At 47.3% G+C, this 14238-nt stretch overlaps 1 protein-coding gene across 4 annotated transcripts in view; it reads left to right on the top strand.

Moving 5' to 3' along the window:
• Trio (trio Rho guanine nucleotide exchange factor) overlaps positions 1-14238 on the top strand; it is a 295435-nt gene that overhangs the window by 209261 nt on the left and 71936 nt on the right. For all 4 annotated transcript variants that reach the window (XR_015662892.1, XM_087621836.1, NM_001107658.3 and 1 more), the window contains 2 exon segments: positions 549-648; positions 12332-12575. Coding sequence is in view for 3 of the 4 variants with exons in the window: in XM_087621836.1 (XP_087477962.1) it covers positions 549-648; positions 12332-12575 (344 nt within the window). In the remaining variant the exon portion in view is untranslated.

The raw sequence follows: 14238 nt of genomic DNA, 5'->3' as shown, positions 1-14238 counted from the left end.
TTTTTTCTTTTCTTTTTTTTTTTTTTTTTTTTTGTTTGTTTGGTTGGTTCGTTGATTTGATTTGGTTTGGTTTGGTTTGTACCCATTTCTCAAATGGAAATGAACCCAGGTTGGGGGAGTTCACTATGTGGAGAATTCAGTGGGAGGATATGTTTGGCACTTACCAAGCCAAAAACTGCACTCAGCACAGAAGGGCTTGAGTGTGTAAAGGGGGCTCAGTGGCTCAGAGCCCTTGTTGCTCTTGCAGAGGACCTGGGTTCTGTCCCCAGCACCCAGGTTTTGAAACTTTTCAGTTCCTGGGGATCTGATGGCTTCTGATGCTCATCTGCACCAGGCTCGTACATGGTGCCCTTGCATTCATGCCAGCAAAAGATTCATCCACAGAACAAAACAAACTGCCCTGAAACAAAGCCAGCAGAGTGGCTCGCCCACGTGTACAGGAGCTGGCTGCAGGAGCAGCTGTAGTTGGCATGGGTTTCTTTGAACTGGGAGGTGGTGGCCTTTTCCAGCTTGCAGTGCTGGGGACTGAGTGTTTCTGTGTTCCATAGGGATGGAGAGGACCTGGACAGCCAAGGGGATGGCAGCAGCCAGCCCGACACCATTTCCATTGCCTCCCGGACATCACAGAACACACTGGACAGTGACAAGGTGAGCTGCCAATTGCACTCCCCTTCCAGTCAGCATATGTTCAGTAAATGTTTTTAGCATCTAAAGATGACTGGTGTCAGGCAATCTCGGCAGGGCAAAGACTAGGAGGCTACAGTGAGACTATTTCTATGGGCCCAGAAACCTGTCCACTCTCTCGGTCAGCCACATGGTTTTATGTCAGAGGCTTTGAAGACAGTATACCTTATTTAAATTTTACCTGTAAGCCAAAGAATCTAATATATAAAATAAGATCTTACCCAGAACCCCATTTACAAATGTGGAGTTTTGTCTGAGGCAGGGGTGCTAACATCCTCCAATGTGGGCCCTGATGTTTCCCCTTAGAATTTGAGGTGCACAGAACACAGAAAGTTATATAACACCGAGTTTGGCTTCGATGGCTATGACCACTCAAAGGACAGATGTGTCTTCTGTCTGAGGCCTTTATGCAGGTGTGCCTCTTTAAAAAATGGTGCAAATGTCTTGGGATTCTTCTTGTAGAATCCAAAGACCATCAGAATAAACTGCCGGGCAGTACAACTTGGTAATCCTGGGTTTGTGTGGTAGCCAGAAAAAGTCAGTAGATGTGTGTCTCGATAAATGTTCTGTTCCTTCTGTGATAAGCATATGTTCTAGCTCCAGACAAGATTCTTTAAAAAAAAAATAATAATCGAGCAGTGCATAAGCACTTCCTCCTCTTGGCGCCAGTTCCGGATTCACAAGTTTCTCACTCGGGAACAAACTGCTTCGATGCTGCCTGGTGGCTGTGAGACGTGGACCCTCGCAGTCTGCTGTGCTCAGGCAACTGTGTTCAAGCTTCCCCATGCTGGTGGTGGTTGTTTTAGACAGTGCATTAGTAGACGCTGCTCCTGTCCTATTTGGATTTGAGGATTTACCCTGTAGTTTCCAGGACAGGAAGAAATAGATTTAAAATGTGGCTCTGCAGTATGACCCATTTCCAAAGCCCTTCTAGTGTGAGTAATTGGATATGGATCCCCATAGCAATTTTTTTTAGAAAGGTAGTTTGTACTTGGAAACATTTTATCAGAAAATACCAGTTATTTGGGGGATTTTGTCTTTAAGTTTTTAATACCTGAAGGAATTAGCTTGTCAGTTCTCATAGGACTGCCACCGAGAAGAAAAGGCAGACCACACAGTTGCCAAGTATGACAAGGATAGCCGTTTACATCCAGGCAGCCTTACAGGCCCCCTGAGAACTGCTCCCAAGCACCCAGGCCACACCCTTCCGAGATGTGTTCTCCAGAGTCAGTCTAGGTTTACCACAGATGCCAGCTTTAAAGTTTGTGAGAAGCAAATCTTTGGAATGAAATCCACAGACTCCTTTTGAATGTAATAAGTGTCCTCCTGGAATGCTGGTGAAGGCTTTTCTTTAGGTCGGCTCAGGAAGCAAGATGAGTTATGGTTTTAGGTATTTTAACAGGTGAATGGGTAGCCATGAAATATAGCCCTCCCCGTCCCAGAACGGGCTCTTCATTAGTGATAGGTTTGCCCATTGGCCTACCCCAGCACCGCTCTGGTCTCCTGAGGCATGTCCATCATAACACAATAGGGCTTATGTGAACTTGGAGGGCAGCAGATTCTGTCTCCACTTGATACGTGAGGAAAAAGAGTTACTTCCAAAGCGTAGGTTTATAATAACTGGTCCTGTTGCCTTGGGGGTCTACTGGGACATCAGAAGTTATAAGAACTGCCCTTTAAATATTTCATCTGTGAGGATAATGAGGCAGTTTTCATTTTTTTCATCCAGTGACGTCATCACTAAAGTTTGGGAAGTGAAGCTAGCACAACTCAGAGCCTGTCACTCAACAGAACCTGTCCTGGACCCATAGCTCCTCCCCATCTTGCAGTGGTGACATTCTGAGCTCTTTCTTGTAAATGTGACACAATTGTCTTTATTGCCTCAGGGTGAGACCAGGGTCCTTAACAGTTTGTGAAGTTCCTGTGGGCCTGTGCCATTAAACTGAATAGTGGGTCTTTACTTCTGGTCCTCTGTTGGATTAAAATGGCCACATAGGGCGGGGCGCTCAAAGCATTCACTAGTCCCAGTACTAAGGCACGGGCGTCTACACCCCTTCCTCCTTCTACTTGTGCTTCTCTGAACAAAGATTTCTGATTTTATAGATGATCTTTTGAAAGAGTGCAACTTGAAAGCAAGGAGCTGCACCCTTCCTGAGACAGAGGGTGTAGTGTTCGGCTCTCTAGCTTGACTCGGTCAGCACCCCTGCTCTCCCACGGCTACAACTTTTCCTGAGCCTCAAAGTTCTCTCCACCCTACAAATTGCACTTTGGAGCATCTGCTCGTGTTACAGGCAGATACTTTTGGCAAGGGAATAATTTAAGAGATTCTGCCTAGTTGACTCAATTTATCATGTCTGTTATGAGTTAGTTGTGTCATGGAATTTGGTTCCAGTTCAGAAATGGGGCAGGGGTATGTTTTGTGCTTAGCCTCTCAGAGAATTCTGATGGGAAGTTCTCTGCCAGAGCTGTTAGCAATCCTCAGATGAGGCTGCAGAGGTTTAGGACAAGAGTCAGCTGAGGAGGGGCTCTGGAGACACCCTTTTTCCAGGGCACAGCTCCATTAGGCAGGGCAGCACTCAAACCTTGTTGCATGAATCCATTTCCCACAATCAGTCTTAAAATATGTCATCATTTTGTCCAGATGTGAGTTTAACACCAATTCTTGCTGATATTCATGATACTCAGGCAGATAAAATGGTCTTATAAAAATGTAATTTGGGTTGCAAAAAAAAAAAAAAATCCCAACTGCTTTCCAGAGTCTTACCTCACTGCCATGAGCACATCTCCTGAGGCAGGGAGGAGGTGCTGCTCCAGCCCTGGGGCACTGAGGAGATGAAGCCAGATGAGACAGCAAAGCCAGAAACGCAATGTGGCTTTAATCATCCGACATCTTCCAGACCTTACTCCTTTACAGCACCACAGCTCTGGTGCTGAGTGTCTTTAGGGTACAAAGGAGGCATCTTAGAATATCTCCTCACTCTCACCTCGTTAGCCCGAGACTTCTGTCATTTAACAGTATCTGTGTCATGAGACAGGGGGTTGGGAGCAAGCGAAGTGGGCCTCGAACAAAATGGCCAAAGTAAGAATGAAGTGTCTGGAAGAACGTCCCAGGCCAGCTTGTGAGCCATCCTGACACCCTCAGTATGCAGTTCTTTCAAGGAGTGCACGATTCACTTGAAATGGGTCCTCTGCTTGAACTCCATTTAAGCTTAGAACAGGGGTGATAAATCTTCCTATCTTATTTTTATAGATGCATGTATTTTTTTAAAAGCGTGTGGTAACAGTTCTCCTGATGAAGTGAAGTAGATATATTACTTTCTATGTACTTTTAAAGCTGGCTTTTCTGTCACGTGACCCTACACTACACTTGTTTAGCTGTCTATAGTCATAATCAAAGTAGTCTGAAAAGCAGCTAAAGCCAATGCAATTTAACATTTGAATTCCCTGACAATCTTACAAGAGGAGCTGTGTCTGCTCGATGAGGAAGGACCGAATTCCCCTGCATCAGCAGCCTGTGCCCAGGGATCTCCCAACCATCACCTGACTTTTGCTGGTGGGTTTGTGGGTTCTTCTTTCTTCCACCCTTATTCCACCCTTTCAACCCCTAACACTAGATAGGAAAGGAAAGGGATAGAGGGGAAAGGGGGTGACATTATCACTGGGCTACTTCCCGTTGATTAGGGGCATCGAGTTCCTCTGGGCAAGTTTGATCTTCACCATCAGGATGTCTAATTTCTTCATATTGTTTCTTCTTTGCACACAACTACTTAACAAAACCCAACAACAATGACCAGCAGCAACCTCACCTCTCAGATCCCTAGCGTTTATTTACCCACTGAAGAGTCCCCAGAACTCCAATGGCACATAATCTTGAAACGATCAGCAGCTGGCAGAACCATGCCCCCGCTAGAGCTCAAGGCAAATCCTAGCTGCTGTGGGTAATCGAAGCAGCCCCGTACCCCACACCTGGGATAAAAATGAAACCACGTTCCCATAATGTTCCTGTGTTTTTCAAGGAGACCAAAATTCTCACTACGCCCCTGCTCAGAGAAGGTGCCTGACCGCACAACTTGCTCAGAGCAATGCAGTTCCTGGGGATGGAATAGGTTTTCTACACATAGTAGAACTAGATCATCAAACTCAAAAATCTTTCACTGGCTAGAATGTGGTGCTCACCGCAAACTCGGAGAGCTTTCTTGGTCTTCCTCAGAGCATACAAGGAAGTACTGAAAGGTAAGGTGTACATCCAAGTACACCCTCAGGAATGAGGACATGCTCACCACTAGCACACCTCTAGCCAATTCCTCCTCTGCATGTCCCTGTAGCAATGAGTTTGTGCTACACTGCTTTGGCTCCTGGTGGATTGCACACGTACACCCCGGAGTATCTTTGCACACACATGCATGTGTACACATACACACACACACACACACACACACACACACACACACACACACACACACACACACAAAAGCTTATTTTTTAAAATGCCTTGGCTACCCCTAAGGCTGGGTACTCCTAAGCCTTCCCCTGCTATCCCAGGGGTAGAAATCTCACATGACTGGTTGGCTTTATCTCCTGCTGCTACTGTCCATCCTTCCTCCCCAAATCATGGCAGTTCTCCTGTTCCCTGCACCCTAGCACCTTAACAACTCTAAGCTCCCTGGCTCCCTTTGCGCAGCTATTGGCCACTGGCATCTTTATTGATCCATCAAAAACCAATGAGGGACAAGGACCTTTAGTGTTTGGACACACAGATTCCTGAATGAATCAAAGCATTGGAACCAATCTCCAACATTGGGCGTGTTCCTTAGCTGCTCTGTGCCCATCATTCTCCTGTGTAAATGGTGCTACTGCCGCCCCACTCAGCTCATAGTACCGAGAGCTTTGGACCTGCCCACTGTCTTTATAACACTGCGTAGTGTTTAAGAAGCCCTGCATACATATATTAGTGGTCTCTGTCTCTGTGGTAAAAGGAGCCTCCTGCTCCCTGCCAGTTACGTAGCTGGCTTCCATTGCTGCTGATGTATCAACTTCACCCTCCTACCTGGACACTAGTCACAGTGGACAGCGAAGACATTGTTGTTTCGGAGCTCTATCCAGTCTTGAAATTGAGCTGCTCAGCGTCGGCGCTGACCCATGCAGGTCGGTGGCCCTGCAGCAGCATAATGCCTATTGAATGGGCATAGGCACTGCAGACGAGAGCCCATGCTCAGTGTACTTCCCTAGCTGGTCACCTCCCATCATTAAATCTCTGCATTGTGATACTGTGTGCACACAAAAGCGAGAATGTTCACACAGTACATTCAGGCATTCAGAGAGACTTCTGACCACCTACTGTGGGCTTCCTTGTACAATGTGTTTCCTTCTTCCTTCTAGTTCCTAAGGACTTTTTAGAGGATCTTTTAAGAGCTGTCAGAAAATAAAGTAAAATAAAATAAGAAAGTAAAAACTCCTATCGTAGAAAGACCGCGGTTTGTTCACTGGGGTTCGGATCTGCATTGTCAACTCCTTTGGAGTCACCTAGGAGGCACCGTTGTGAACTTCCTGTCGGGGAGTCTCCAGACAGCTTTAACTGAATGGGGTGCGTCACCTCGGAATGTAGGCAGCACTGCTCTGTAGCCCAGTGTCCCAGGCTTACAGGAGAGACGGAGGAAATAAAGAGCATGAGTACTCATTTCTCCCCTCCTGATTGTGAGCACTGCATGAGCAGCACATCAACACACGCGCACACACACACCCCAGGATGGACTATGTCCCCTCACAGTGCCCTTTCATCCTTAAGTTGCTTTTGTCAAGTATTTTCATGGAGCAAAGAGGGAAGGTACTAATAAGGTAAATTTGATTAGAAAAATAACCTAACCAAAATGTATGCTTTCGTGTAAGCTTTCCTCGGTATGGCCATATTACCATCTGACAGGGTAATAAGCCTGGATTTAAACTTGGAACTGACCCTTCCCATTGAGGGGCACAGTTAAGTGAATAAGGATCTTGAATTTATTTCAGATTGGTCCCTCTTAACGAGTATTTTTTAATAATTTATTTTAACCATTTATACATTTCCACGGTTGTCTGTGAGTGCCCTCCATGTCAGAGCCTATCTTTAGATGTTTTTAAACCCCCAAGCAGAGGGTTTTCAGGAACGCATCTCCTTGCCCTTGGCCTAAAGCTGCCTTCCGTGTTAGCGTGCGCCTGGGAGACGGTTCTTCTTCATACTGTTAAGGTGGGAGCTGATCCGCCAGCCTCCGCAAAGCCGCCTAGCAGCAGTGAGAACCTCGGCCTGATGGCATTTATTCCGGGGCTGCCTGTGGCTGCCTTTGCTTTTGTGTCCACGCCTGCAGTAGAACTGTACTCTCTAATCCCCTTAAGCCAAGTAATGGTTGTTTGGTCTGCTCTGTGTGAAACCTGCATGAAGCCACAGGACTCTTTTGTGGAGTTTCTGAATGACTGAATGTGGCGAGCTGTGGGGTGCAACTGTTCACAACAGTCGATACACTTTGTTCTAGAAGGAATGGCCATTATTAGCCACATCCCTCCCACCCCCGCCTTTCCTTTTGAATTGCCCTTGAAAAATTGGCCAGATACTCACTGCAGTTGATCGTCTCCTGGAAACAGAATCACTTGAGAGAGGAAGGCTTCACCCACCACACCATTTCTCTCCAGCCCTCTGCAGTACAGCCTGCTCACAATGTTCCCTGAGCTTACTAATTCAAGCCAGGTGTTAGCTGTTGCCCTTTTAAATAGTGTGTTCTTGTAGCTCACACTGCCTCGTTCTAGTGCACAGGGTCGGGGTGTGAGAATGTCAAGGAGCCCATGACCAAATTCACTACATGAGCATCTCAGCCATGGTTGAGACAAGGCAGCAATATGACCCAGTTTTATTTTGTTGTTGCTGGTTTTTTTGGGTTTTGGGTTGTTTGTTTGCTTGTTTTTGAAAGCAAAAGACAGAATTCTACAAAGATTGTTGATGTACAAAAGACATTGGACATACCATAAGCTGTTTATTTCCCATTATCCTTGAGAGAATTGGGACAAAGCCTGCTTTGAATCTGCTCATGTCCCTCCCTGGTCCAGGTCGTTGCTTCCCAGTGGCCCTCTCCAAGGACAGGCAGGGGCTTTGGGGAGAAGGAACTTCCTTGGTGATTTCTGTGCCTCTGCTCTGTTTAAGACCAGCTGTTGTTGTTGGGGTTTTTTGTTTGTTTGTTTGTTTGTTTGTTTGTTTGTTTTGTTTTGTTTTCCACACATACTGGTTAGCACAATAGTGAGAAACTGAAAGATGCCTTTAAAGATGTCTGACCTCTGAAGTGGCTTTCAGTAGGGTTAATGTAAGTCACATGATAAGTTGCATTCCTGAACTAGACAAATATGCCAAGAAGCTGGGACAGAGTCTATAAAATGTGCAAAGTGAAGAGAGTGCTGGGTGCCCTCCATGGACAGTGGCTGGCACAGAAAAGGGAGCTGCTGCTGCCTCAGATGGATGAACCGGGTAGGGTGGTCGTCAGTGTACTCACGACTTCAGGGCTGGGGTGGCTAAGAGCCCCAGCATCCTCATGCTTAGTGACCTAAACTCCTGGTTAGGAATTGAGTTCTTGATATCAATAAGGACTTGCTTTAAAGTAGTAGATCAAATGTAGTTATAACAAATGTCTACAACAGCAAAACATGTCTTTCTAAACTCTTAACAAGCTTCATTTTAAAGAGATGTTTTGTAGCTCAATGCAAAGTTTAAGAAGGAAGGAGAGATAAATAGCACTGTGGGTGTTTGAAGAAGCCACAAGGAAACATAAGTTTACTTAAAAGTTCATAAACCAGGAACTGGAGAGGTAGCTTAGCAGTAGAGAACATTGGCTGCTCTTCTAGGAGACCTGGGTTCAATTTCCAGCACCTACATGGTATCTCACAGCTATAACTACAGTCCTAAGGTGACCAGTGCCCTCTTCCAGCCTATGTGGCTGCCACATCCGTGAGTTGGACAGACATACATACAGGCAAAACACCCGTACCATACCCGTACCGTAAATAAAATAAAATGAATAAATACACATATAAAATGTGTGTGCATATGTGTAGTTTAATTGGAGTCAACACCACATATGAGATAATGCCCCTCCCAAAAGGTTGTATAACAAAACCCCAGTGCCAGGCCTAAGAAAGTCCCTTCCTTTGAGGGCCCAAGAGACCCTCAAATAAACACTGGAATGTTGTCCTTACCCTTTGTTGTGTCCCAGAACTAGAAGCTAAGTTCCAATTGCAGAAGACACCATATACTTTGGACACAGGGATGGGAGAAAGGTGATCTAGGACTGGTCTGGAAACCTCCACCCCTAGGGCTGACTCTTATAGCATAGGAAGATGTTATGTAAGCCATCAAGGGAAAAGCCATCATAGTCCCACCTAGTTGTGAAGTCTGTGGACCATCACAGTGACTAGCCCAGCAAGATCTCCCGCTGTGCCATTTTATTGTGGGGTAGCCAGCAGCTGTATTGTTTGACTAAAATTTAAATGCGTAAATGTAAAGCTTGAAACAGAAGCCTACAGGATGCTTCTTTTCAGGGAAACAACCATTTAGTTCCTAGCCTTGATTGTAGGTTCTTATCTCTCCTGATGGGCAGGAGAGGACTGAGGAGCAGAAAAATGTGAGGGGGATAATTTCAGCACTTTTTGAAATATTATTCTGGCACTCTGTTTTCCTAAGTTCTAGAACGCCTTTGCGTGTTTTTAACGTCGTTTATGATTCTTTGTCAGAACAGGCTTGATTTTTATTTCTTACGCCCTGTCAAGCACACAGATGTTTCCAATCCTTTTTGGTTACTCTGGAAAGGTCTTTTTTTTAAAAAAAGTAAGTGCCAAAAATATAGTCTAGTCTAACTCCCCTTGCTGGGCAACCCTCCCCCACCCCACCGCATTTGCTTGAGCATCCTGACAAGTTAATGAGACTCTGGAAGGGAAGCAGCCAGCGCAGGGCTCCTTCCCAGAGCAGCAACATGGGCCACTGGGGAAAGCCTGGAGCTCTGACAGAGATCTCAGTAACAGAGCTGGCTGCCCTCAGTCATGGGGCCACTGGGGCTGGACCACCAAGACCCACAAAGGGCAGGGCTTGGTCTGTGGCTAGCCTGACCCTGTCAAGCTTCATTGGCTGACTCTGTTTTCGCTGGGAAAGGGAGCATTTCTCCTCTTTGCTGAGGAGTTAACCACTTCCCTATCAGGGGGTTCTGTGGGGGAAATTCTTTCCCAAGCTCGGTCTCGACTTTTGGCATTTCTATGGCTTCTTTATCTGTTCATGGACCAATGGAAATTTTATCATGGCTTTCCCACAAAGGAGTTTGTAAAAATTTAGAAGGGAACTTCAACAGTCGTGACCTAGTGAAGAGGCTCGTTTTGTCTGAATCGGGGCTTCACGGTGGAAAGAGCTGTGTTGTTTCTACCCTTTATGGTCGTCTGGCAGACATGATTTTAACTCTGAATCCCCAGACTCTCTCATAAGAGATAAGCCGCTAGGAGGTAGAAGCGTGTGTGGGCGAGCTCTTCCTACCGCCTGGCAGGCATTCTGTGTGCTTTGTACCTCATGGGTACACAGATCTCACAGTAATCTGTAGGCCCTGTTCTGTTTGCCATGGTGGTGACCAAGCCTCTGCCCTTAGTCTTGATACAAATATTCACAGAAGAGTGACACAGACTTGCTTTCTACTGAGGAGAAGACACACACATGGATAGGCATACACATATACACACATGCACAGGCACAGGTATCCCTACATTTGCACACAGACACACACACACACATACCTACATGCACATGCACACACCCTCATGCACACACACACACACACACACACACACACACACACACACAGACTATTCATTTCAAAACTGAAGTATAAGTTGTTTCAGGGGAAAGCCTTATGGATGGCAGAAATGGCAGCAACTCCCCAAAGACAGTAGATGGGGAACTTGTGGAGAGAATGGATGCAGGTGCTCTGACCGCAGGGATGGCAGTGTGGACCATGCATGCACAGGACCTATCTCAGAAGCAACTGTCAGCACATAAACCTGGCAAGGCAGATGGGGATTTAAGCCCTGTATCAAGAAAACCATACCTAGGGTTTTGAAGAGGAAGATCCATGCTTTTTAAAAGGCTGCCCTGACAGCATTGTTCCGATGGGACAGAACAGAGAGCTGGGGGGATACAGGGAGACCACCAGAATCACTGGAGAAACTCAAAGGAAGTAACCAGTGTGGGGTTTGCAGGGGAAGAAAGTCGTTAGAAAGCCACCCTCGAGTCCACTTGACAACTTCTGGAGGAGGAGGGAAATTCATTTAAGTTGGGTAATTTGCTGGTGATAGCATCTCCCAGAAAGCAACACCGGAAGAGAAACACAAGGTTATGAGTCATGTCGCAGCTTCCCTGGGGCCGGGGGTGGGAGGTGAAAAATCGGAAGCACGGGGTGACCCCTTGGGAATAGCAATATGAGGGTGAGGCTAGACAACCCACATGGCACAGTGAACCCGGGATATCCTGAGGACAGAGCAGTCACAGGGTTCTTGTGTAGGAGCTGATGAGTCAGTCAGTCCTGTGCCCACAGAGCTAGCAGTCCAGAGATCGACCTGCCAGGACACAAGGCATGCAGGAGACAATGGCAGTGGGAGGATTGTGTTCTTGGTTTTCACATGCAGGCGTCTGTGTGTGTGTGTGTGTGTGTGTGTGTGTGTGTGTGTGTGTGTGTGTGTGTGCGTGCGTGCGTGTGTGTGTGTCTTCATGGAACTCATGGATATGCTACAGAAGACCTAAGTACTGAGTCAGGAGAGAACCTGGGAGTGAGCACAGTGAGCAGAGAGAATGGGGGTCACGGGTTCAAGGGTTAGCACCAGCAGCTGAGGAAGGGCCAGGCAGGTGCACTGAGGACGCACACTCATACTAATCTGCTGCAATTTTTTTTGTGGGTTCTAAATAGCCACCGAGCCATTCATTCTCAATCTTCAGAGTGCGGTATGCTCATGTTTAATGTACAGAGAGCTAGTGAACACCGCATTGATTCCTTAGGGATGATCTGGATGAAACACAGGAATAGGGACAGAGCCAAGTCCTCTGAGAGCCCGAGGAGAAGCACCTCAGGGCCAGTGCCTAGGGGCCATTCAGTCCCTGTCTGGAGCTGCTCCCTTCCTGACCTAAAGATGCTTGGGGAGCCTGCATGTGCGGAGCAGTGAGGGGTGCCCCGGGTGCTCACTTAGGACTTTGAAAATCTGCAGAGCTTCATCTTGCTTTATTGTCTGATTTATGATTTTTCCCTGAGCTGCCTTGAGGCAGTTTTATTACTTTGTTCTAAGTTTAAAGATGAGTGCATAGCATTTTAAAAGAGAGAGCTAGAATGTCTCAGCTTCAGAGAGACGCAGAAATGCATGAGAAATTACACTGGACTGACGGCGAACTTCTCAGGAAAACCCCAGCGTAGAGAATGAGAGAAAGCACATCTGTACCTCACATTGCCTCAGGGAAGGGACAGGATATGGCCTTAGCCCAGCTCTGGTGATGCCTTTAACTCTGCTGCAGAGCTTCAGGCAGAAGGTGACATCCCTAGCCAAGTTCGAAGCCGTGTCTGGCTGAGTGGTTTTGCTTGCTGACCTGTCCCTCTTGCTTTGTCCCTCCCAGCTTTCTGGCGGCTGCGAGCTGACAGTGGTGATCCATGACTTCACAGCTTGCAACAGCAATGAGCTGACCATCCGGCGTGGCCAGACAGTGGAGGTTCTCGAACGGCCTCACGACAAGCCCGACTGGTGTCTGGTGCGCACCACTGATAGGTCCCCTGCAGCTGAAGGCCTCGTGCCCTGTGGCTCACTGTGCATTGCCCACTCACGAAGTAGCATGGAGATGGAGGGCATCTTCAACCACAAAGGTAAGCCAGCCCCTGGAGGGCCAGAGAGAGAGAGCACAGTGAGGCCTTGTCTGCCCTCCAGGTGAGCACACAGGACCCTCCTGTCAGGGTCCTCCAGGGCAGTGATAGATCAAGGCCTTGCAGTGGAGCCTGGATTCCTCCCATTACTAACACTGTGACCTCCTTTCCTGAGGTGGAGGAGTAACATAGGACATCAGCTTTAAAGGGGTGGCTCTCAGGGCCAATGCCATTCGTAAGTGGAGAAGGAGGAACAGGCACTGTTTCTCTTCTGGTTGCCTTGATAGGTAAAGGAAGCGACAGGTACAGAAGTGGGGACTGGACCCAGCCTCTTTGGAGTCAGGTTTTCACAAGGCCTTTCTGTGCTGTCATAAATTCCTGAAGACCAAATTCGGCCCTAGGTTATTTAGCCATTCCTTTTTATCGTTGTGGAAATGACGAGGCTGAGGATAACGCAAGCACCACTGTAGCATGCAGAGGGAGAGTGGGGCTTAGCTTTAGAGGCCTTCCGCGTTCCTCAGCTGAAAGGCTGCTTTTGAAGACCTGCTTTAAATTTGGAGAGCATGCAGTATTCCCTGACAACTCCTCCAAAGTGTCAGAGCAGAACTGCCCTTCTGTGGTGTCAGCATTCCTATGGAGACCAAAAAAGTCCTTACCCCAGATGCTCACCATGGAGGCTTCAGGGCCGAAGGCTGCTGAGTGTGTAAGAGTGGGAAAGCACACTAGGGTTTGTGGAAAAGATACTGTGTCTCGATTGGATCCTCTGTACATGTTGAAATGACGTGTTCCTATGGCTGGGGGTGGGGGTAAACAAACTGTTGTTTAAATTAGCATTTCTTTTTACATTCTCCAGTATGCCGAGTAGAAAGTTCATCCGACAGACTCAGCTCATGCTGGGTGCCTGTGTGGGAGGCTAGCCTTCTTATTCATCTTAGTTTTAAGTTTCTGGAGACGTCCTGCCCTGTGGATGCAGTGGGCAGCATGGCCCTGTCAGCTTGTTGTACAATATGGAAGACTGATAGTTCTTCCAGTGTTAGGAAACATAGACAGTTTTATCTTTCTGAGAGAACATCACTCCACTTTGCCACAGTCACTTTCTCTTCTAACTGTAAAATATTCTTGCAGCTTTCTCCATGGTCTCCCCACAGTCATCCTGACAGTCTGGTACTGTCTTCTAGACATGGTGGCTCAATTCCCTCAGCTGAATGACATTTTAACAGGGCCTGGCCTCCAGCTAGCCCAGCTAATTCTTTACAGCCGAGCTCTGAGTCCCAGGGCCAGCATGTGAGCACACTGACACTTAGTGAGGCACAGGATAGACGAGACCAGGAAAGGCCAAGCACCTCCTTTCATCTCTGGAGACTGCAGGTTTAGAGCAGTGTAGGTCTTTCTGTGACCGGGAGCTAGAGCTCAGAGAGAAGTCCCCCAGCGCTGAACTCCACCTTCCTGGCCCACGGCTGGCCTGGGTTACCTGATCCATTTTAGCCCTTGAGCTTGAGTTGGAAATAAAGTGTCTCTGTCCTCCTGAGAAGCCCTGGTGAACTTGAACATGGTGCACACAGCTCTTGTGCTGAAAGATTGTGTTTGTTTGGCCTCTCTTGGTACCCACAAGTGCAGCTTAGCTGAGAGGAGGAACTCTTCCTCCTCTCACACTCGACACACACAA

The sequence above is a fragment of the Rattus norvegicus genome, chromosome 2 (assembly GCF_021556685.1).
Source record: "Rattus norvegicus strain SHRSP/BbbUtx chromosome 2, alternate assembly SHRSP_T2T, whole genome shotgun sequence".
Taxonomy (NCBI): domain Eukaryota; kingdom Metazoa; phylum Chordata; class Mammalia; order Rodentia; family Muridae; genus Rattus; species Rattus norvegicus.
This window is presented reverse-complemented; position numbering and strand designations above follow the sequence as displayed.